Source organism: Rosa rugosa, chromosome 7 (genome assembly GCF_958449725.1).
Source record: "Rosa rugosa chromosome 7, drRosRugo1.1, whole genome shotgun sequence".
Taxonomy (NCBI): Eukaryota; Viridiplantae; Streptophyta; class Magnoliopsida; order Rosales; family Rosaceae; genus Rosa; species Rosa rugosa.
Window position 1 is genome coordinate 6,410,111 of NC_084826.1, and position 19,572 is coordinate 6,429,682.

Genomic DNA, 19,572 nt, shown 5'->3' on the forward strand with positions numbered 1-19,572 from the left:
TTATTAATCATATTTCAATTTTCACCATCAATTGTGCTAAAATAATGTCTTCTTCCAAGCATGTCTTTGTTATCCGAATTCCGAAATGCATACATAGTAGTTTAGCTAATATAATGCAACTTAGACTGTGGCTGACTGTCGATGATTACAACATTTTTTGTGTTTGGGGTCACAATCAGGGTGGTGAGAAAGGACAATTTCCTCTTTTCTTCTATTTGTTTTGTCCCAGCTTCTAATCAATAAGTTCAAAAGTAATTTGGTTTTTAGTTTCGGCCGAAGAATAATACTACAGAATAAGTACTAAAAGAACAAACTCATCATTATGAAGGTGTAGGCATAAGATTGTCATGATACATATGTAGCAATCCAAATCAGATTGTGCTCGACAGGAGTCGCAGGACTACAGCAGGGACACTCAGGCAAAAGTCTTATATTTCAATACATGCTAATTATAAGCATGAAATAAGGGAATTACTCAAATTGGAGGGGGTAATCAGCAATCTTCTCCCAAGATTTGAGACTTCTATCTTTGTAGTCAATTTTGTACAATGCAAGTCGAGTTATAAAGAAGCTCAAGCTGCTGAGGCCTTCATCCAGATAACTGACTTTTTCTTGAGCTTTCTTCCTCTCTTCTTCTGTCAAGTAACCATAAAGGAGGCTCAAATGTGGCCTAACTTCTGCAGAGGACATACAATAGTTTTGGTCCATCAATAAATCATAATGTGAAATGAAGATAAAGTAGCAAAATTTGCAATCTAATCTTTATTCTCTAAATGCACAGAAAACCTGGCCATAGCAAGAGCTCACTTCTGTGATATCTTATGTTACTCAGGATGTTCTTTGATTGATTCCTACTTCCTAGCAGACGAATAAAATCTTACTAAATCAACTGCATTTATATATGCTTCAATAGATAGAAATTAAGTATTAAGACGTCTGTCATTTCAAAGAGACCAAGATCAACAGCAGAAAGATCCTGATGTTATTATAGTCCTAAGATCCGTGATGTTGTTCTCAAGGATAATGTAACAAGTTTGAAATGCAGAAAGCTTGAAGATTAGTTTTAGTCAATAGATCGTCTCACACACACTCTCACAGGGCAAAATTATATATTATATACCAAAACTTACAAAATATTTTCTTTTCCAAATAGCTTATGGCTAGAGTTATGGTTGAACAGATAAATTCATAGACAAACCAGCTCTAAAATGAAAAGACCTTACTATTACAAAATTGGAATCGTCCACCACAAACTCCTGTTGCAAAATATAACTGAGAAAAAAAAAAATTTGATACACGTGAATTACTCTAAACAGTTTAATAAATATGAAGAATAAGTTAATACTGGGCTCAACTAATAGATAGAAGTAAAAGTAAGATGCCATAAACCAAAGATGCATAAATTATCCAAAAGAAATTTCACTTTTATACATTAATCTGCATACATCTATCTGAAACCAAAAGGCCAACGGAGAAGTGGAAAAATCGTAAAAAATAAAAATAAAACAAAACAGAACAAAACAATAAATGACAACAATACAGTACCTCAGGTGACACCTCGAAAGATGAATGAATGAGGAGGGAAATACATTGGAAATAGGAACTCCTAGTAACGACTTGATTAACTTTTGCTTTGTACGAAGAAATAACATTAGACTGGAGAGATCTGAACTTGGTGAGCATATCCTCATGCTTCATACGAATGGACCCCACAACGACAATGTGGGGATCAATCTCCGGCCCGCCGAATTCAGTCCGCAGTCCCACCATCACTTTCTTAATCCGGAGAGACACATCATCTGACGGGATTGCCCACACCGAATATGAGTAAGTTTTCTTGTCAACCATATAATGACTGACTAGTGGAGAAGGGTACTCAAATACAGAAAATTCAGCCTGTAAAAGAGCATGAAAACAACTATAATTTGCAACAATTCTACATTTTTGAACCATATTGATACATATTTGATCAAGCATCGGGATGGAAAAAAGAACAGTAAGAACTATACATTGGGTGTAGAATTATCTTTGTTCTTGGGTTTGCTGCCTCCCAATACTGAAACTATACTGCTCACATACACAATAGCAGAAGAGTCAGTCCGCTCGCTTTGAATGGGAAGATTTTTAAGCTTTTTGGTATCGAGATTATAAGAGAATATAAGTCCTCTATAATCAGTGTCGTTAGGATCATTTAAAAGAACCCTGTCGCTCTTCCAAAATATCAACGGTTCCACAGGGAGCTCAAAAGTTATGTGTTTTGTCCAAGCACCACCGTTATGACCACCAAATTCATCTATCACCCATATTCCATATGATGATAGTTGACAGATTTGTATTCCCAAAAGAGCAACGGAGTCCTTCCACACTAAAAGGCTCTCAAAGAAATAATTTTTTGATGGATAATCAAATTCATCCGGTAACATTATATTATGAAATAGCTCATCCCCAGTATCAAACATAATGATAACTTCCCTAATGAATTGCTCCTCGTCTTCATCAAGCACATCCAATTCCTTGTGTTGCTCAGGTGCTCGCCAAAAACACATATCCTTGAAGTGCATCTGGAATATTTGGGGCCAAAGAATAGTAGTTTCTGTTTCTAATGTATCAGTCTTGATCTTTCTCCAAGCATCAGTACCCAGGGTGTAGACAGCTGCTTGGGGAGGATTATAAATGTTAAATCCATCAGGCGTAGATAATTCTGGAGCAGGAAATCCAATGTTAACAATTTTATATTCGTTAAAGTTCGGATCATATCCAAATCCCAATCCATCTCTAAATCGGAATCTGGAAGGTACGGAGAGGGGGGAAGAAGCTTATATTCATGAATTGCTGGGTTGCAAATAATCACCTCACCAGAGACTGATTGAGCTAGACAAATGATCCCGTTACAATGGCCTATAATTATAAGTGATTCGGCCCGAGTCTTTACACCGGTAGAAAACGGAATATGGAATTCCTGGATACTAGAAAGAAAGCTATGCTCATCATGCACACCATCAACATCATTATCTTCATCATTTCGAAAATGAAGAAATGAGAACAACTCTTGAGTCTCGTCAGAGTTGGTGTCCTTATGGACTTTACGTTTCATAAGAACACTGGTGGAGAGATTGTTGTGCATGGAAATGGAGAGGTGCTTAGCTACGAACCTGGGAGTGGTGATCAGAGCATACCACCTATTAGAGACGCACTGGAATCGCTTAAGAGATTTGGGTGGCAGAGTTGATAGGATTTGCTCCACCACATCTTCATCAATAGTTTTGCCAAACTCCAACGTCATTTCAGATAGATCTTTTCCTTCTCGATCATCTTCTTGATCTATTACATAACACACAATCAGAAAACAATACGCAGACTCAATTCAACCGGATTCTGACCTTATTCTCAACGCTTGAACGCTCAAGTTCAATAATGTGAAATTGAAACTCATTGAAACAAGTGCACAGAAAAAAAAATTGCACAATTACCTTAGTCCTTAATAGGAACAAATGGACAAGAGGATGTCGAAAGAGCGATTCGATGAAGGATGCAGCTGCACTTCGAGAGCTGGAGAGATAATTTAGGGATTCAGAGAGTTGAGACCCATTGTGTTTCGATTTTATGGCAAAATCCCCTTAAAAACGCCCAACAGTAAGGTGCACCCCTATTTTTTTCTTTTAAAGAAAAATAATTCATTTAATATGATAGAAAAAGGAAAGATGTTTGAGATACAGAATTTGAATATATATTGGCCATGTAAGCAATATGCAATATGCAATATGCTTGGCCAGAAATTTTTCTATGCTACTGTCTCTCTCAAACCATTTGGCAATATATGCTTGGCCGAGAAATTTTTCCATACTGCTGTCAAATCCACGTGACAAATGCCACGTGGTTTGACGAGCTTGTAATACGTTGACACGTGGCCAAGAGAAAAAGAGAGTTAAATAAGACTATGTTGTCGAAGATGTTTATTAGGGCCTAATCGTTTTAAAGCTTCTTATACCCGAACTCCATGGTGGCCGAACGATACAAGGACCAAGGTATCAATCAAAGAAGAACCCAACAATTACAATTACTGGATTTACTGCAATCAAACTCTACAAGAGAGATTCTTTGCCCATCTGCAATGAAATGGATCTTCATCACACTACTACAAAAACATGATTTAAGGACACTGGAAAAGAGTCCTCTAATACATTTAAGGACTCTCTAAAAAAGAGTCATCTATATCCATCAGTCATTGTAAGTCATATACAAGGACACTGAAAAGTGTCATCTTTTCCCTACAAGGACACTAAAACTGTGTTCTTAAAGAAAAAAAATAAGTGTCCTCATATCCAATAGAGGACACATAAACTGTGTTCTCATATCAAGAAAAATGTGTCCTCTTTACCTTACTAGGACACCTAAACTGTGTCCTTAAAGTCCAAAGTAAGTGTCCTTGTATCTAATAGAGGACACATAAAATGTGTTCCCATATCAAGATACTGTGTCCTCTATACCTTACTAGGACACATAAACCTGGTCCTTAAATGTTGAAAACCATCCAAAAAAAAATATATCGCAAGCATTCTTAAAAGTGCCAAAATGAATAGTCACCAAAATACACTAATACAATATGTACACAAATAAAGATCCGATCCAAGGAGAATCAACTGCAAATGATCCATACTTGTTTAATTATTTGTAGTAAACAACCATACTCAATCATATACTCGCAAATGATCCATTTATTAAAAGGATTTTAGTGGATTGACATCCAAATGACTCATATAATTACCATTCGGGTTCAACAGGCAAGATGTTGCTGCTACGCACAACAATAAAAAATGCTTTCCGACATCTAGTTTGTCTGGCCAAGTTCACGATTCACGGGATTTGGCCTACTAACATTTCCAATGGTGAAGTGTAATCAGGTACAAAAACAACACTCATTCGACCAAAACTAGGTATTATTTTTACTGTATATCTTTCTGCATGAGTGTTGTTCCTGTGCCTGATCCACTTGACCCAAAAGTTTTTTTTTTACAATTTCCCAAAGTTGAGTTCAAATTTTTAAGATCCGTCAAATACTCAAATGAAGCACATTCTGAAACTCATGATTTTTTTTTAGGTGTTGTTCCTGTGCCTGATCCACTTGACCCAAAAGTTTTTTTTACAATTTCCCAAAGTTGAGTTCAAATTTTTAAGATCTGTCAAATGAAGCACATTCTGAAACTCATATTTTTTATTTAGTTATTTTTTTTTTAAAGAAGGGTAAAGGCACCTGTTAGGTTGGGATAGTGTTACTCCCATCTATATTAATTGAAAAGTATGGATATGAAACACTATCATTTGAGTGGCCGCCAACAGCAAAAGGGTTGCTGAAATTACCCTGTTGATAACCATTGCTTGATGCTCCAATTTGTGCATTCTGCTGAGAAAAGTGTTCTTGAGGCATAATTGCATTCTGTTGTGAAATATTGTTGTAGTTGGAATTGTTCACTGTAGATACTTGTTGCTGCTGTCTACCATATGATACTGACACATTCGAGCCATTTTGAGCAAGAAACCCAGCTGACTGATGGGAGAAACCAAATTGAAATGGCATTGAACTGTAACTTCCTTCAATTCCCATATTGTTGTTCATCATGAATGTGTTATTTCCCATAGATGGCATAGACTGATAACTCATGGATGGCATATTGAAGTTGTGCTGAAATGTAGTTGGTAAAGTGATTGATGTGGGTGGCACAGCAAAGCCAGTACTTGCAACCATAGTGTTTTGTGGACACACAAAGCCATATTGAGTGGTTGCAGGGGAGGCATTGTATTGATGAAAATTAGTTATTCCAGAGGTCATACAGTTGATCATGCCATTGTGAGTAACTCCATAGTTACTAAGTGAAGGCATCAGATTAGAATGCATCCCAAAAGATTGACCAAAACCAGGAGGTGACAACATTCTAGAATTCATGCCATAATGACTATTGTGGTGAAAGTTGTGTAACATGCCATTCTGAGCAAACATTGCTGCAAGTGTGGCTAAAGGTGCAGATTTGTTTTCCAACTCAATTTCACATTGGGCAGACAGTAATTAACAATGATCTTATTTCTTCTAAATCAACATTGCTTTTCCCTTTGATAATTTGCCTAGTATGGCCATACTCACTAGGGAGTCCAGCAAGAATTAACATTTTAATTAACATCTTGGTCAGACATTCTAACTCCCACAGCGGCCAATTGATTTCTAACACTCTTGAATTTCAATAAGTACCTTTCTATAGAATCAGAACCTTTCTGAATACTCTGCATAGCATATTTCAATTTCATAATATGTGACTCAGAGACAGTTGCATACCTCTTCTTAAGTGTAAGCCATACCTTCATTGATGTCTGACACCCAATTACAAGAGTGAGAGCGTCTGCCGATAGAGTGTTGATGATCATCAAAATTAGAGAACTATCCGGCCTGCTCCAGCCATCTTTCATAAGCATCAGTATTATCATGAGAGAGAGAGTACCATCATCAGCAATGTTAAATTGAGACGGGCAAGGATAAGAACCATCAACAAATTTGAGTAAGCCATGGCCACGAAGATAATGTTGCATTAGAAACAACCATATGTGATAATTGGTTTCATCGAGTCGAACGGAAACAGCAGTACATGCCAGATTTGATGAGAACACCATTGTTAAGGTTGAGAAAGCTTGAATCTTGAAGGAAAACGTCGAATTGAGACGCAAATCTGGTATTTTGAGAGGTAATTTTACAGAAAAAGTATCTAAAGATTGAAGATTCTCGATGTTTTGAGATGGTAATTCTACAATTTTCTAGGGTTTTTAGAATGAGGAACAAGAAGAAATTCATAAACTAAGGTCGATTGCAGCGGCAAATGGTGAGATGGTGAGCGATGGTCAGGCCGCCATGGGCTCTGATACCATGCTAAAATCTCACGATCATAGTAGAAAGCTCAAAGAGTAAGCATTAATGGCGAAAAATAGAAACCCTAACCCTTGAAGAAGAAGATGAAACCTAGAGAGAACGAAGAAGAGCAACTGATATTGAAGCTTTGGTAATTTTTACAGAAAATGGGGACGTAACTATTAACTAATAAATAAATAGAGTTAATTACATATAAGTGCATATTTGAATTTTTTTTTTAGCCATAAGGCCACCAACTAATTTTTTCCCTCATAAGGCCACTAGATTAAAAAATGTGTTATATTTTGGATATAAAAACTAATTTATTTACATAAATGCCACTAGAGTAAAAAGTCAACAATCATTCTCTCTCTCCTCTCCGGCGAGGTTTCCGGTCAACTCCGGCGGGTCTCCGGCCAACTCCGGCAACCACAAAAGCTACTGTCACTAACACCAAAAGCTACTGTGGTTAGCAACAAAAGCTACTCTGCTGAGATTTCCGGCAACCTCCGACGAGGTCATAAAAGCTACTATAACTAGCAATAAAAGATACTGTCACTAGCAACAAAATTTACGCTGGTGAGATTTCCGGCGAGGTTATAAAAGCTACTATCACCAGCAACAAAAGCTACTGTCACAAACAAAAACTACGCTGGTGTGATTTCCAACAAGATCATAAAAGGTACTGTCACCAGCAACAAAAGCTACTGTCACCAACAAAAGCTCCCCAAAACCAAAAGCTATTATCCCCACCAACAAAAGATACTATCAAGCATAACAAAAGCTACTCCTAAAGACTGAGAAAGTTATTCTCAGATACTAACAACGCTATAGAAATGTAAAAGATACAACAAAAATAAAAATGCTACTACAATCAAGAAAAGAAATCATATTCAATGATACAAAAAGTATCCAGGATTCAATAATGATATAACTATGTAAAAAGCTAATTCCATAGTTGTAAAAAGTCACTAATATAGTTGTGAAATTCAATTACAATAGTTGTATAAAGCTACTGTCAATGTTGTAATGCTACTGTCATTTTTCAATAGTGACGTCCTAATCCCATAGGCATAATATTGCCACCTTCAGCACAAGACTTCATTTCAACACTTCTTGGTTAGCCGAATAATCTCTTCGCCAATGGAGACTTCAATATCCAAATTCACATGATTTTCGAAATCTATTACTACAAATGCAAAATGGAAGAATTCTGCAAAAACAAAGATACAATAAAATATTAGTATTTGAAATAAAAATACTATAACACACTTATACTACCAGACAAGTACAAAGCTACTGACATAGGTACAGAAAACTACTATAACACAAGTACAAAGCTACTGAACCAGTAATAAAAAGCTACTGACATAGGTACAGAAAGCTACTATAAAACATTTACAAACCTACTGGACCAGTAACAAGCTACTAACATAGGTACAGAAAGCTACTATAACACATGTACAAAACTACTGAACCAATAATAAAAACCTACTAACAAAGATACTGATTACACAAAACTAGCTCATTATACATGTTGATAGTGTGACACAAATCCCAAACAAGAAATGCTTGGGTTATGAAATCACAACAAGAAGAAAAATGAATTTCATTCATAATCGTGTTTTTCCAATTTATTAAGTTATTAAGAAAAGACCACTTGAAATCAATCAAAATGAAAACAAAGAAATTACTGACATCAGATTGAAAAGATACTAATATACGGATAGAAAGCTACTATAACTATGTTGAAAAGCCACTATAGCAACTATAGAGAGATACTGACTAAAACTAAAAACCTACTAACATCAGCTTGAAAGTATACTAACATAGGGATAGAATACTATCACTATGTTGAAAAGCCACCATAACAACTTTACAGAGCTATTGAATTGAAATCAATCAAAATTAAAACTAAAAACCTACTAACATCAGCTTGAAAATATACTAACAAATGCATAGGGATAGAAAGCTACTGTTACTAGATATTCCATGTAATCTAATTGGGCCGTAGTGATTAAATACCTAGATATTCCATTCACTAGTACTCAAATGAAGAGTAGGGCTCCATTCACTAGTACTCAAGTGAAGAGTAGGGCTCGTTACTACCTATGTGCTACTCTAGAGGGAGGGAGAGAGAGCCTAGATGAGGGGAGGCTATGTGACACACTTCCACCTGCAAGATCCCTTGCCATCACCGCCATCCTCCCACTTCCAACTGAGCAAACCATCAAGACTTGTTGTACCAATCAACAATACTAACTTCCACTGCCATCGAAGAAGCCCATGCACAAATCCTACAAGCCTTATCCACCAAAGCATTACCATATTATAGCAAACAACAACTCTGCCTTGAGATTTTACAGCAAAGATATCTACATCTATGTAACAGTAAATTAAGAGCCTTTAATAGAAAGTCAACATTTAGCTGCAATTCAAACACATAATCCTCTTGTCCGAACCCAATTTCAATCAAGAAAAACCTTTTGAACTCATGAAATTCACAATCATGTGAAAAATGCAATAGTGTGTAATAATCCAAAACCTTAACCAAAAATGCTCAAGCTAAGCTACAGTACACGCCTGATCAACCACTCCGAACAATTCAAATTCAAATGAAGCTCAACGAACAGACTGTTAATAACCTCAAACTCTAATAGAAAAACACAATGTCTGGGAGTTCTCAAGCTTGCATTATTCAATAACACAACTGTGGCTTTTATACAGCCAATACAAAACAGGAATGATCACAAAAGCATCCACGTTTACATGAACTATACGTGGTTCACAATAGAGGAAGACAAATTCAAATGCTAATCTACACACCCTACACACAAGGGTTTATTTTAACAGAAAGCAATCAGCACTATAATAAAAAGATAAGTCATAAAGACTTAGTCATCAAGCACCTAAAATACCTAACAACATAGTCAGCAAGCAACTCAAATACCTAACAAATCCTCCCTTAAACTGACCTGCAGGAAATGCAGTCAGTTTACCTTTTGAACCTCGCACACTCCAAGGTGCTTTCTCATCTTTAAGAACGCTTCTAACTTCAAGGGTTTTGTCATAATGTCAGCTAACTGATCTTTAGACCCACAGTGCACCAAGTCAACTACTCCATCTCTGGTTAAATCTCGAAGGAAATGGAAACGAATGTCGATATGCTTACTCCTACCATGCATGACAGGATTCTTCGAGAGTTTAATGGCTGAATTGTTGTCACAGAAAATGGTGCACTTACTTTGGTTGAGGCCGAGCTTTCTGAGAATTCTTTGCATCCATACACTTTGGCATGCGCAGGAAGCAGCTGCTATAAATTCCGCCTCAGTTGTAGAGAGTGTTACTACTGGTTGTTTCTTGGAACTCCATGCCACAGCGCCGGAACTCAGCTTAAACACGTACCCTGAAGTGCTCTTACGATCCCCAAGGTCTCCTGCATAATCACTGTTAGAGAAAGCAACCAAGCTTTCCTCTCCTCCTCTCTTGTAAAATATTCCTAATTCAGCTGTTCCCTTCAAGTACCGAAAGATCCTCTTTATTGCTTGTTGATGTAACTCAGTAGGAGCCTCCATAAATCGACTAATCAAACTCACCACATACATGAGATCTGGTCTGGTGGCAGTCAAGTACATAAGACTGCCCACCATTTGCTTGTAGGCGGTGGGATCAACCCTTGTACCTCCTTCATCCTTCACAAGTCTGCATCCTGGTACAATAGGGTTTTTCACAGGATTACACCGCTCCATTCCGAACCTTTCTAACACATCATTGGCATATTTCTTTTGGCTTATGAAAATTCCGGCCGAGCTTTGCACTACCTCCACTTCGAGAAAATACTTCATCTTTCCAAGATCGGACATGTCGAATTCTCGCTTCATTGAACTTTTGAACTCCTCGAACATCTTTACATCATTACCTGTAAAAATAAGGTCGTCCACATACAAGCTGACTATAAGAATTCTTCCATCTTCACCACTCTTTATGAAAAATGTGTGCTCACTCAAACATCTCTCGAACCCTTCCTTAATGAAGTAGGATTCTATTTTGCTGAACCAGGCTCATGGGGCTTGCTTAAGCCCGTACAATGCTTTCTTCAACCTGTAAACTTTGTCTTCTGCACCCTTCACTTCATAACCTCGAGGTTGTTCAATGAAAACTTCTTCATTGAGCTCACCGTGCAGAAATGCACTTTTCACGTCGAACTGGTACACACTCCATTCTCTGCTAGCTGCAAGTGCAAGTATCAATCTAATAGTGTCCCGACGAGCAACAGGAGCAAATACCTCGTTGTAGTCAATTCCAGCTTGTTGAGTGTACCCCTTTGCCACGAGCCGAGCTTTGCATTTGTCTACTTCCCCTTTCTCGTTCAGTTTAGTCTTGAAGATCCATTTTACACCTATCTTCTTACTTCCTTTTGGCAACTCAGTCAATTCCCACGTACCATTTCGCTCGATAGCTTTGATTTCCAGGTCCATAGCCTCTCTCCATGTAGGACTCTTGACAGCTTCTTCAAAAATTATTGGATCAGTGGATGAAGTGAACATGACAAGTTGCTGCATTTCTTCCTCAGACAATCCCTCACCACTTTCATAGTCTTCCATCCACACTGGTACCTTTCTTATCCTCCCTTGAGCAGGAATAGGTGCATTGATTGGGGCATTGTTTTCTGCTGAGTTAGTTGGTGTAGATGAACCCGAGCTACTACCTTCACCTTCTGCAATTTGCTCAACCTGCTCTTCTTCTTCATTGTTATCAACCTGCTCTTCTTCTTCATCTCCCCACTCAAGAGTGTCACAACAAATCTCTTCAACAGTTTTACCCCAGCTCCACTTTTCCTCTTCTTCAAACACTACATCTCGGCTAATAACAATCTTCTTAGACTCCGGATTAAACAGCCGATAAGCCTTGGATTCTTCACTTATGCCCAAGAACACACACTTGAAGCTCTTGTTGTCGAGTTTCTGCCTTTTGTTATCCGGTATGTGAACATGTCCAATACAACCAAACACTTTGAAATGCCCCACAGAAGGCTTGAGCCCACTCCACGCTTCTTCAGGTGTTTTATCTTTAACTGCTAGAGTGGGGCATCGATTAAGAACATGCACCGCCCAATTTACAGCTTCCGGCCAGAATTCTTTGGGAATTTCCTTGTCAGTCAGCATACATCGCACCATGTTCATAATGGTTCGATTTTTCCTCTCTGCAACCCCGTTCTGTTGTGGGGTGAAGGCTGCAGTGAGTTGTCTACTGATCCCATTTGAGCTGCAATATCTGTTAAACTCAGATGAGGTGAACTCCCCACCTCGGTCAGTACGAAGACAACAAACGAAATTCCCTGTTTCTTTTTCTACCATGCTCTTGAAATTCTTAAAAGTGGTAAATGCTTCTGACTTAGCATGTAAGAAATACGTCCATACTTTTCGACTATAGTCATCTATGAAAGTGATTATGTACCTCTTGTGGCTATTTGACTCAGGAGTAATCGGACCACAAATGTCCGAGTGCACAAGTTGTAGACGTTGAGAAGCTCTCCACAAGCTTTTCTTAGGAACCGGGTCTCGATGATGCTTGCCTATAACACAATCTGTGCACACTTTGGAGGAGTCTTTGAGAGGCGGCAAACCCTTTACCAACTTCCTGTATGACAAGGTTCTCAAACCTTTCAGATTTAGATGCCCGAATTTCCGGTGCCATAGGTGAGTTGTGTCCTCAGATGTCATTTGGAAACAAGCTGGTCTTGGAGCATGAGTTGGTCAAGCAACACAAACATTCTGTTGGCAGACATGTTAGTCTGCATAATCAACCCTTTTACAGGATGATAAATCTTGCAGACACCATATTGAATCAAAATAGCCAAATCTTTCTCTTGAAGCTGGCCAATACTAAGCAAGTTATTCTTGAGCTCAGGAATGTAAAATACCTCAGTGATCACTTGAGTTGTTCCATGAACATGTATTCTGATGTTTCCTTTCCCCATGACAGCCATCTTTGTGTCATTGCCAAGCTTCACTACTTGCCTGAAGTTTTCGTCGAGCTCGATAAACCACTGCTTGTCACCACTCATATAGTTGCTGCAGCCGGAGTCGAGGAACCACACCTCCTCTCTTTTGGAATTATTCATTTCAACATAGGACATAAGCAGCATCTCTTGATCTTCATCGAGTTCAGCATAATGGACATTCTTTTCCCAGCTAGGACACTCATATTGGAAGTGTCCTAACTTGTGGCACTTGTAACACTCTACAATTTCCTTGTTGAACTGCTGCCGGCCCCTGCCTCTTCCTCTTCCTCGAAACACACCTCTTCCTCTGCCTCTCAAGCCAAACTTCTCTTCATGATTGACTTTAAGAGCTTGTTCTTCTTTCCCATGCCCATTCATCCTCTGTTCGTGCACCAAGAGACTACTCTGTAGCTCATCTATTGTCAAGGTCTCCAGATTGTTACATTCCTCGACAGAACATACCACATAATTAAACTTTGAGGTCATAGACCTCAAAATCTTCTCGACAATCACCACCTGCTCCATCTTTTCCCCATGCACCTTCATTTTGTTGGCAATTGCTAGGGTTCTTGAGAAGTATTCATTCACATGCTCACCTTCCTTCATCTGCAATACTTCAAAGTCTCTCCTCAAGGCTTGTAATTGGGCACGCTTAACTCGGGTTGATCCCTGAAATTTCTGTTTCATGGAATCCCAAATATTCTTGGCAGTGTCTCGATTGAGAATTGTCTCCATTATCGTACGATCAATGGACTGGAAGAGATAGTTCTTCACTTTGAGATCCTTGAGTTTTTGGTCATCAATTGCCTTCCTTTGTGCCTCTGTTAATGCTGCCTCATTCTCCACCGCAGTGATTCCATCTTCGATCAATGGACAATATTCCTTTGACCTCAAGAAATTTTCCATCAACATGGCCCAGTGATCATAGTGGCCATCAAATTTCGGTATGGCAGGCTGCACAAAGCCTCCCTCTGAACTAGAAGCCATTCTCTCTTTTCACACTTGTCTGGCTCTCTCTCACTCTCTAAGAAATCTGCTATTTCTTTCACTCAAATCAGGCCCCGTGGTGGAGCTCTGATACCACTGTTAATAACCTCAAACTCTAATAGAAAAACACAATGTCTGGGAGTTCTCAAGCTTGCATTATTCAATAACACAACTGTGGCTTTTATACAGCCAATACAAAACAGGAATGATCACAAAAGCATCTACGTTTACATGAACTATACGTGGTTCACAATAGAGGAAGACAAATTCAAATGCTAATCTACACACCCTACACACAAGGGTTTATTTTAACAGAAAGCAATCAGCACTATAATAAAGAGATAAGTCATAAAGACTTAGTCATCAAGCACCTAAAATACCTAACAACATAGTCAGCAAGCAACTCAAATACCTAACACAGACTAAATTACAAGTTGTACAAGCATCAACCTGAGCTCATAATTCTAGAATTGGATACAATTCAACCAATTCCAAAATGCATAATAGATAGAGAATTTTGAATTCTGACCTGCAATGGTGAATTTTGGCCGGCGACATTTATTGATCGAACGATGGTGATGGTCCCGTCAGATCTGCTTTGAATCGGCGTAGAGATCAGAGAAAACGTGAGAGAAAGAGGAGGAGTTGGGGAAACGATGCCATCTCGTTTCACTCCAATCTGCAACAAGGCTTCACTCCATTGAAATCGTTTGTCAACACTGAGCTTCGCTGCGCAATTGTCGGTTACCGATGAGGGAGAGGTTCCGACGTCGGAGAGGCTATTCGTTGGCAATGCCATGTATGATCGATAGCCATAGCGAGAAGTGAACCAACTCGTCGGAGAGAGAAACTGTTGAATCACTGGCGAGAGAGAGATCGAAGAGAGAACGATGGATCTGTTTTTTTTTTTGGAGAGAATGGACTGATATCGTAATCAATTGGTTTTGACGTTTTGTTAAGTGGAAGGGTATAATTGTCAGAGATGAAATAATTTAAAGGTGGAAGTGGCCTTATTTGTACAATAAAAATTAAGTGGCCGTATGGTTAATCTAAGTTTTAAAATGACACTTGTGAGTAATTTTCTATAACTAATACAAGCAGAGAGAAATAGCTATTTATACTAGAAGATAACAGAAAATCATTAATTACAGCTAAGCAAACATATGCAGATCTCGCCACGTGTCCTTCATGATGCGGTCAGGATTAATCGTGCATGCAACTGAGTCAAACTGGTCAGCTTGAGGTTCAGTCATGCAATAAGCATGGGCTTGCTGAGCTATTGCTGGGTTGTCCTGATTAGATCGACCACACGTTGATATTGGACTCATTTTAGCCTTGCTAGGCACACCATTACCAAGTACGCTAGGCATGTTAGGCACCATACTAGGCACCTTACTGCCATTAGAATTAGGCACATCACAAGCACTAGGCACATCGATCACCATTACTAGCAGTAGGCATACTCACTGTGCTAACATACCTAACGTAAGATATATTGTATTTTTATTCATAAAAGTATAGTTTATTACATTATCTTAATGCTAGGGTGTCAAACCCTAGACACAACTAAATTCATCGAAACCATGTAGAAAAAGAGATGAAAAGAGGGAGAATTAGCTAAACGTAGTATATGTTATCGTTTGCAGTTGTGATCTTCTTCTTGCAATCCAGATTTGTCCCCTGGTGATCGAAACAGATAACTATTTCCCTCAGAATTAATTCAGTTGTTCCGCTCCCACGAGTTAATGCGGTCTCCTTGCACAGGATGAGAGGTATTTTGTCGGTACCAATCTTGGACTGGACGGCTGCTTGAAAATCAGCCAGTGAATACCATCGAGACGGCCCCGGCTTGATTTTTTTTGTTCCAAAACAGAATAGAGATCATACTCCTTCCAGAACTTGTGAGCTCTCTCAAAATACGCTGTCTGAGTGATAGCTGGTGCAGTACAGGACCCATGTGTATTATATTCGTGTTTCCAAAAAGTCATATTATCTTTATCTGTCCGGACGCTGGGCCAAGATTGGAGAAGATCGGTTTCCAGCGACGGTGTTATCTGAAAAACAAAACAAGCCGAGTAACTGGGTTACAGAATTAAGCATGAGTTAAACATGCACTAACCAGAAAGATGTTCAGTAAAAATAATATATACCAGTGTTCTGTTGAACGAGTGTAGTTTCTCGGCAGCTGTACACTCGATCACCGTCTTGGAAATATTCGTGGGCCAAATTCCATGAACCGTGAATTTGGCCGGCAAGCTCGCCCGTGGAATACATTTCTTGACGTTAACACAGTAACCTCTAGCGTATTGCAAGACAAACTGTAGGTATTCGTATGGCTCTGCACGGGAACCCTTGAACAGAATAACAGAGAGCAAGAAAATAAGACAGACTGCTGGTGTTTTCATTTTTTCTGTATATGATGATCACTCTTTTGAATAATATTGTAGCTAGATATAATTCTAATGGTTCATATCACCAAACATGAAACTCTATATATAGATCCCTGAAACACAAGCTACTGTGGTTTCGATCAATTGATCTACTATGTCGAACTGAAACTCGCCTTTTTTCTTTTTTCTGTTCACACGTCATTTCCATATGCATGCATGAATTACATTTTAGGGTTCCTTCTTGCTATTGGCAATACTATTTTGAAACTTAATTGATACGTGTTGCACTTGATCATCATTCTCAAATCTCAACTCTCTTAATGTGCAAATGACAAGCAAAATGATCGTCAGAGTAATGATCTATTGGTATCCTTGTCATCATGAGTATTGCGAACCATTAGATCGGTCCTAAGACTACTGTTCCCAAACTACTTCAAATATGATTAATTGAGAAATATGATAATTAGCTTATTATGACCATTTCTTTTGACAATTTTCAGCAGATTTTTGGGTTGATATTTTTACGTGAATCGTCATAAAATTGTCATCACGAAGAAGCATAAGACTAGCTGATTGTGATTAATTAATTGTAGCTAAGAGTTTAGCAGATTTTAGGCTTTAACATGGCTATTATAAACCCTACTGCAATGAGTTCTAAACGCTACTAGCTAAAACTGTACTAATCACTAATCGATCAAGTAGTTACCACTAATCGTAAACTGTACGGAACGGTAGCAATTTGATACTGGGAGAAGAAGTACTATATATGATGAAGAAACTGTAAACTGCATAACGCCCGGATCCTTCATAACTTGGCCTAGGTCATTAACACAACTTAATTACAATTTTAAAAGCTATTGACATAATCTGAACCCGATAGGTCCCTTAACAACTATATGATAGGAATTATCAAGTATGACTTTACTGTCCAGTACCATTTGGTATAGTGGCATAAATTTCGCTTTTATAAATGAAAGGTCGTGAGTTCGACTCATAAAACAGTAGTTATTGATATGATGAAAAAAAAATGACTTTACTAAGGATCGATGATCATTTGAGTATCTTAATTAACAGGTGTTTACCTATATACATTAATTATTCCTCTTTCATTGCTGTATGCAAACAAATATCAGTTAAACCATATATATGCTAATAGTACTTATTTCTTATTGGTTCTCTTAATTTAATTTTTTTTTTTCACCTCTACAATGTCTTCACCAAATTCGAGTGGCCCAGACCACCACATGGTAATGCCATGAGGTACGTATTTCAGGACCATTGAATAATTACTCATATAATTGATAGTAGGTTAAGGTATCGAAAAGCAAATTTGGTAGCTACTTGGATAACAAACCTAGACAAAGAGTCATCACCACATATGAGTCATTTGCATATAATGTTTCAAGGGATCATGCCAGAGCATATGCATGCACTAGTAATGGCCCTAAGATTAATTAATTAGGGACATTAAACTACTTCAGTTAGGATTACGAAAATGAAAATTATGAAATGGTCCAATCGTGAGCCTTGTGACTTTTTCTTGGGACAATTTCAGCAGATTTTTGGGTTGACATCTTTATATAAAGAGTCATAAAATTGTCATCATGAAGAAACATAAGATTCATCAGAGGTTCAAGATTGATGCTACTCTCGATCTTGTTTGCCTTGCTTGTTTTTCAACTTGGTTAATCCATTGTAGCTTAGGGTTTCTCCAACGTACTCCATTCATCATATTTGTTCTTTCTGGTAACAAAATAAAAAAGGGCCTATCCTTGGTAGGTGTAATTAACCACTTACAAATGGTGAATGCAAGCCGTCTCATTTTCAATTACGCATATATTTAGATGAAACTAATCTGTATCAAGAAGCAATTATAAACCCTACTGTAATCCGTTCCAGATTAATTGATTTTAGCTCAGTGTTTAGGCTCTAACATGGCAATTATAAACCCTACTGTAATCAGCTCTAAACGCTACTAGCTAAAACTGTAATAATCACTTATCCATCATAGCCACTACTTCCGTAAACGGTATGGAACAATAGCAATTATGTTAGCTTTTATGAAATTTTTGTGCGACAATTTTCAGCAGATTTTTGTGTTAACATCTTTATTAAGCATCATAAAATTGTCATCATGAAAAAACGTACATAATATTATCGATCATCAACTGGATTCTACACGAAAGGTTCAAGGATTAATGCTACTATAGATCGTTTTTGCTTTGCTTGCTTTTCAACGGTTTCTCCGCATGTTACATTAAACCTGCATAAGGAAACTGAAAAAGGATTAATTCATCATTTGTTCATTATGGTAACAAAATCAAAAAGGGTCATTATGGTAACAAAATCAAAAAGGGCATATTTGGTGGGTGTGATCACTTACAAATGGTGAATTCAAGCCGTCTCATTTTCAATTAAGCAAATTTGGATGAAACTAATCAGTATTGAGAGGCAAATTTGCTAACATATTTGGATATGAACCGACAATACATATATACCATGGCCACCTAAAAGAAGGAAAGAGTGAACCGACAGTAGAAAATTAATTAATGATAGGCACCTAAAAGTAACCTAGAGTCATCATCCACCTTATATGAGTCATTAGCTTCAAAGCATTTCAGTTGATTCCTTCTCAAACGTGTAATGTACTTGCTGTTAATTAGCATTCCAAAATTACAGGTAATTTGTAAAAGTGGATAAAGATACTGTTTTGTTTCAAGGAATCATGCCGGTCATATGCATGCATTTCGATCAAGAAATTACTTGTATGTCACGATCGGATAATTGGTTCCTATATATGAGGTAATAAGTTTTTGCTTAGCTAGCCCACAGAGAAGTTCTCAAAATAAAAGAAATGAGATTTCATGAATAAGTATGTGCTATAACAAGGCATTTCAACATAAAATGGGTCAAACCCTAAGCTCATCAAGACATAGCAAATCTTTCATATTTCTTTTGAAAATATGATTAATTGTAAGACATTTGGAAGATGCCCTCGCCAAAAATATATATATTTCCAGGCTCCGAACCATACGAGGCCCTTATGTCACTACAGGAAAATAGGTCATTTACGGCGCGCAAAAAACGCCGTAAATGACATTTTACGGCGCGCGAAGAGACGCTCTTATAGACAGCATCATAAAATTAAACTCAAATTTTCACTTTTACGGCGTGCATTTTGCACGCCGTAAATGTACTCAAAAGCACGCCGTAAATTGCTCATAAGCACGCCGTAATTGTCTTTTGCACGCCGTAAATGTGCTCATAAGCACGCCGTAGATTTTCTATGCACGCCGTAAATG

General features: G+C 37.9%; 2 protein-coding genes across 3 annotated transcripts; both read right to left on the reverse strand.

Moving 5' to 3' along the window:
• Window positions 1–326: 326 nt before the first annotated feature.
• Window positions 327–3,622, reverse strand: LOC133722510 (uncharacterized). 2 transcript variants are annotated; one of them, XM_062149395.1, is made up of 6 exons: window positions 3,471–3,622; window positions 3,153–3,321; window positions 2,010–2,966; window positions 1,546–1,896; window positions 1,224–1,272; window positions 327–677 (listed from the first exon to the last, which is right to left on the reverse strand). In XM_062149395.1, the coding sequence occupies exons 3-6, from the start codon at window positions 2,559–2,561 to the stop codon at window positions 472–474; spliced, it is 1,158 nt and encodes a 385-aa protein (XP_062005379.1). In that variant the 5' UTR covers window positions 2,562–2,966; window positions 3,153–3,321; window positions 3,471–3,622; the 3' UTR covers window positions 327–471. The 2 variants fall into 2 exon arrangements, with proteins under 2 accessions (XP_062005379.1, XP_062005380.1); XM_062149396.1 differs by lacking the exon at window positions 1,224–1,272 and having other exon boundaries at window positions 2,010–3,321.
• Window positions 3,623–15,553: 11,931 nt separating this feature from the next.
• On the reverse strand, window positions 15,554–16,325 carry LOC133719959 (ribonuclease S-7-like). Its single transcript, XM_062146154.1, has 2 exons — window positions 16,031–16,325; window positions 15,554–15,934 (listed from the first exon to the last, which is right to left on the reverse strand). The coding sequence occupies exons 1-2, from the start codon at window positions 16,283–16,285 to the stop codon at window positions 15,623–15,625; spliced, it is 567 nt and encodes a 188-aa protein (XP_062002138.1). The 5' UTR covers window positions 16,286–16,325; the 3' UTR covers window positions 15,554–15,622.
• Between the last annotated feature and the right edge of the window lie 3,247 nt (window positions 16,326–19,572).

What these genes read in the sequence shown, in the direction of transcription:
- LOC133722510 (XM_062149395.1), bottom strand. Translation starts at nt 2,561, where the DNA reads ATGCACTTCAAGGATATGTGTTTTTGGCGAGCACCTGAGCAACACAAG. An exon ending in CTTTCGAGGTGTCACCTGAG is followed by an intron (nt 1,273 to 1,545) that starts GTACTGTATTGT and finishes TTTTTTTCTCAG; the next exon opens with TTATATTTTGCAACAGGAGT. An exon ending in ACGATTCCAATTTTGTAATA is followed by an intron (nt 678 to 1,223) that starts GTAAGGTCTTTT and finishes TGTCCTCTGCAG; the next exon opens with AAGTTAGGCCACATTTGAGC.
- LOC133719959 (XM_062146154.1), bottom strand. Translation starts at nt 16,285, where the DNA reads ATGAAAACACCAGCAGTCTGTCTTATTTTCTTGCTCTCTGTTATTCTG. An exon ending in ACTCGTTCAACAGAACACTG is followed by an intron (nt 15,935 to 16,030) that starts GTATATATTATT and finishes TTTGTTTTTCAG; the next exon opens with ATAACACCGTCGCTGGAAAC.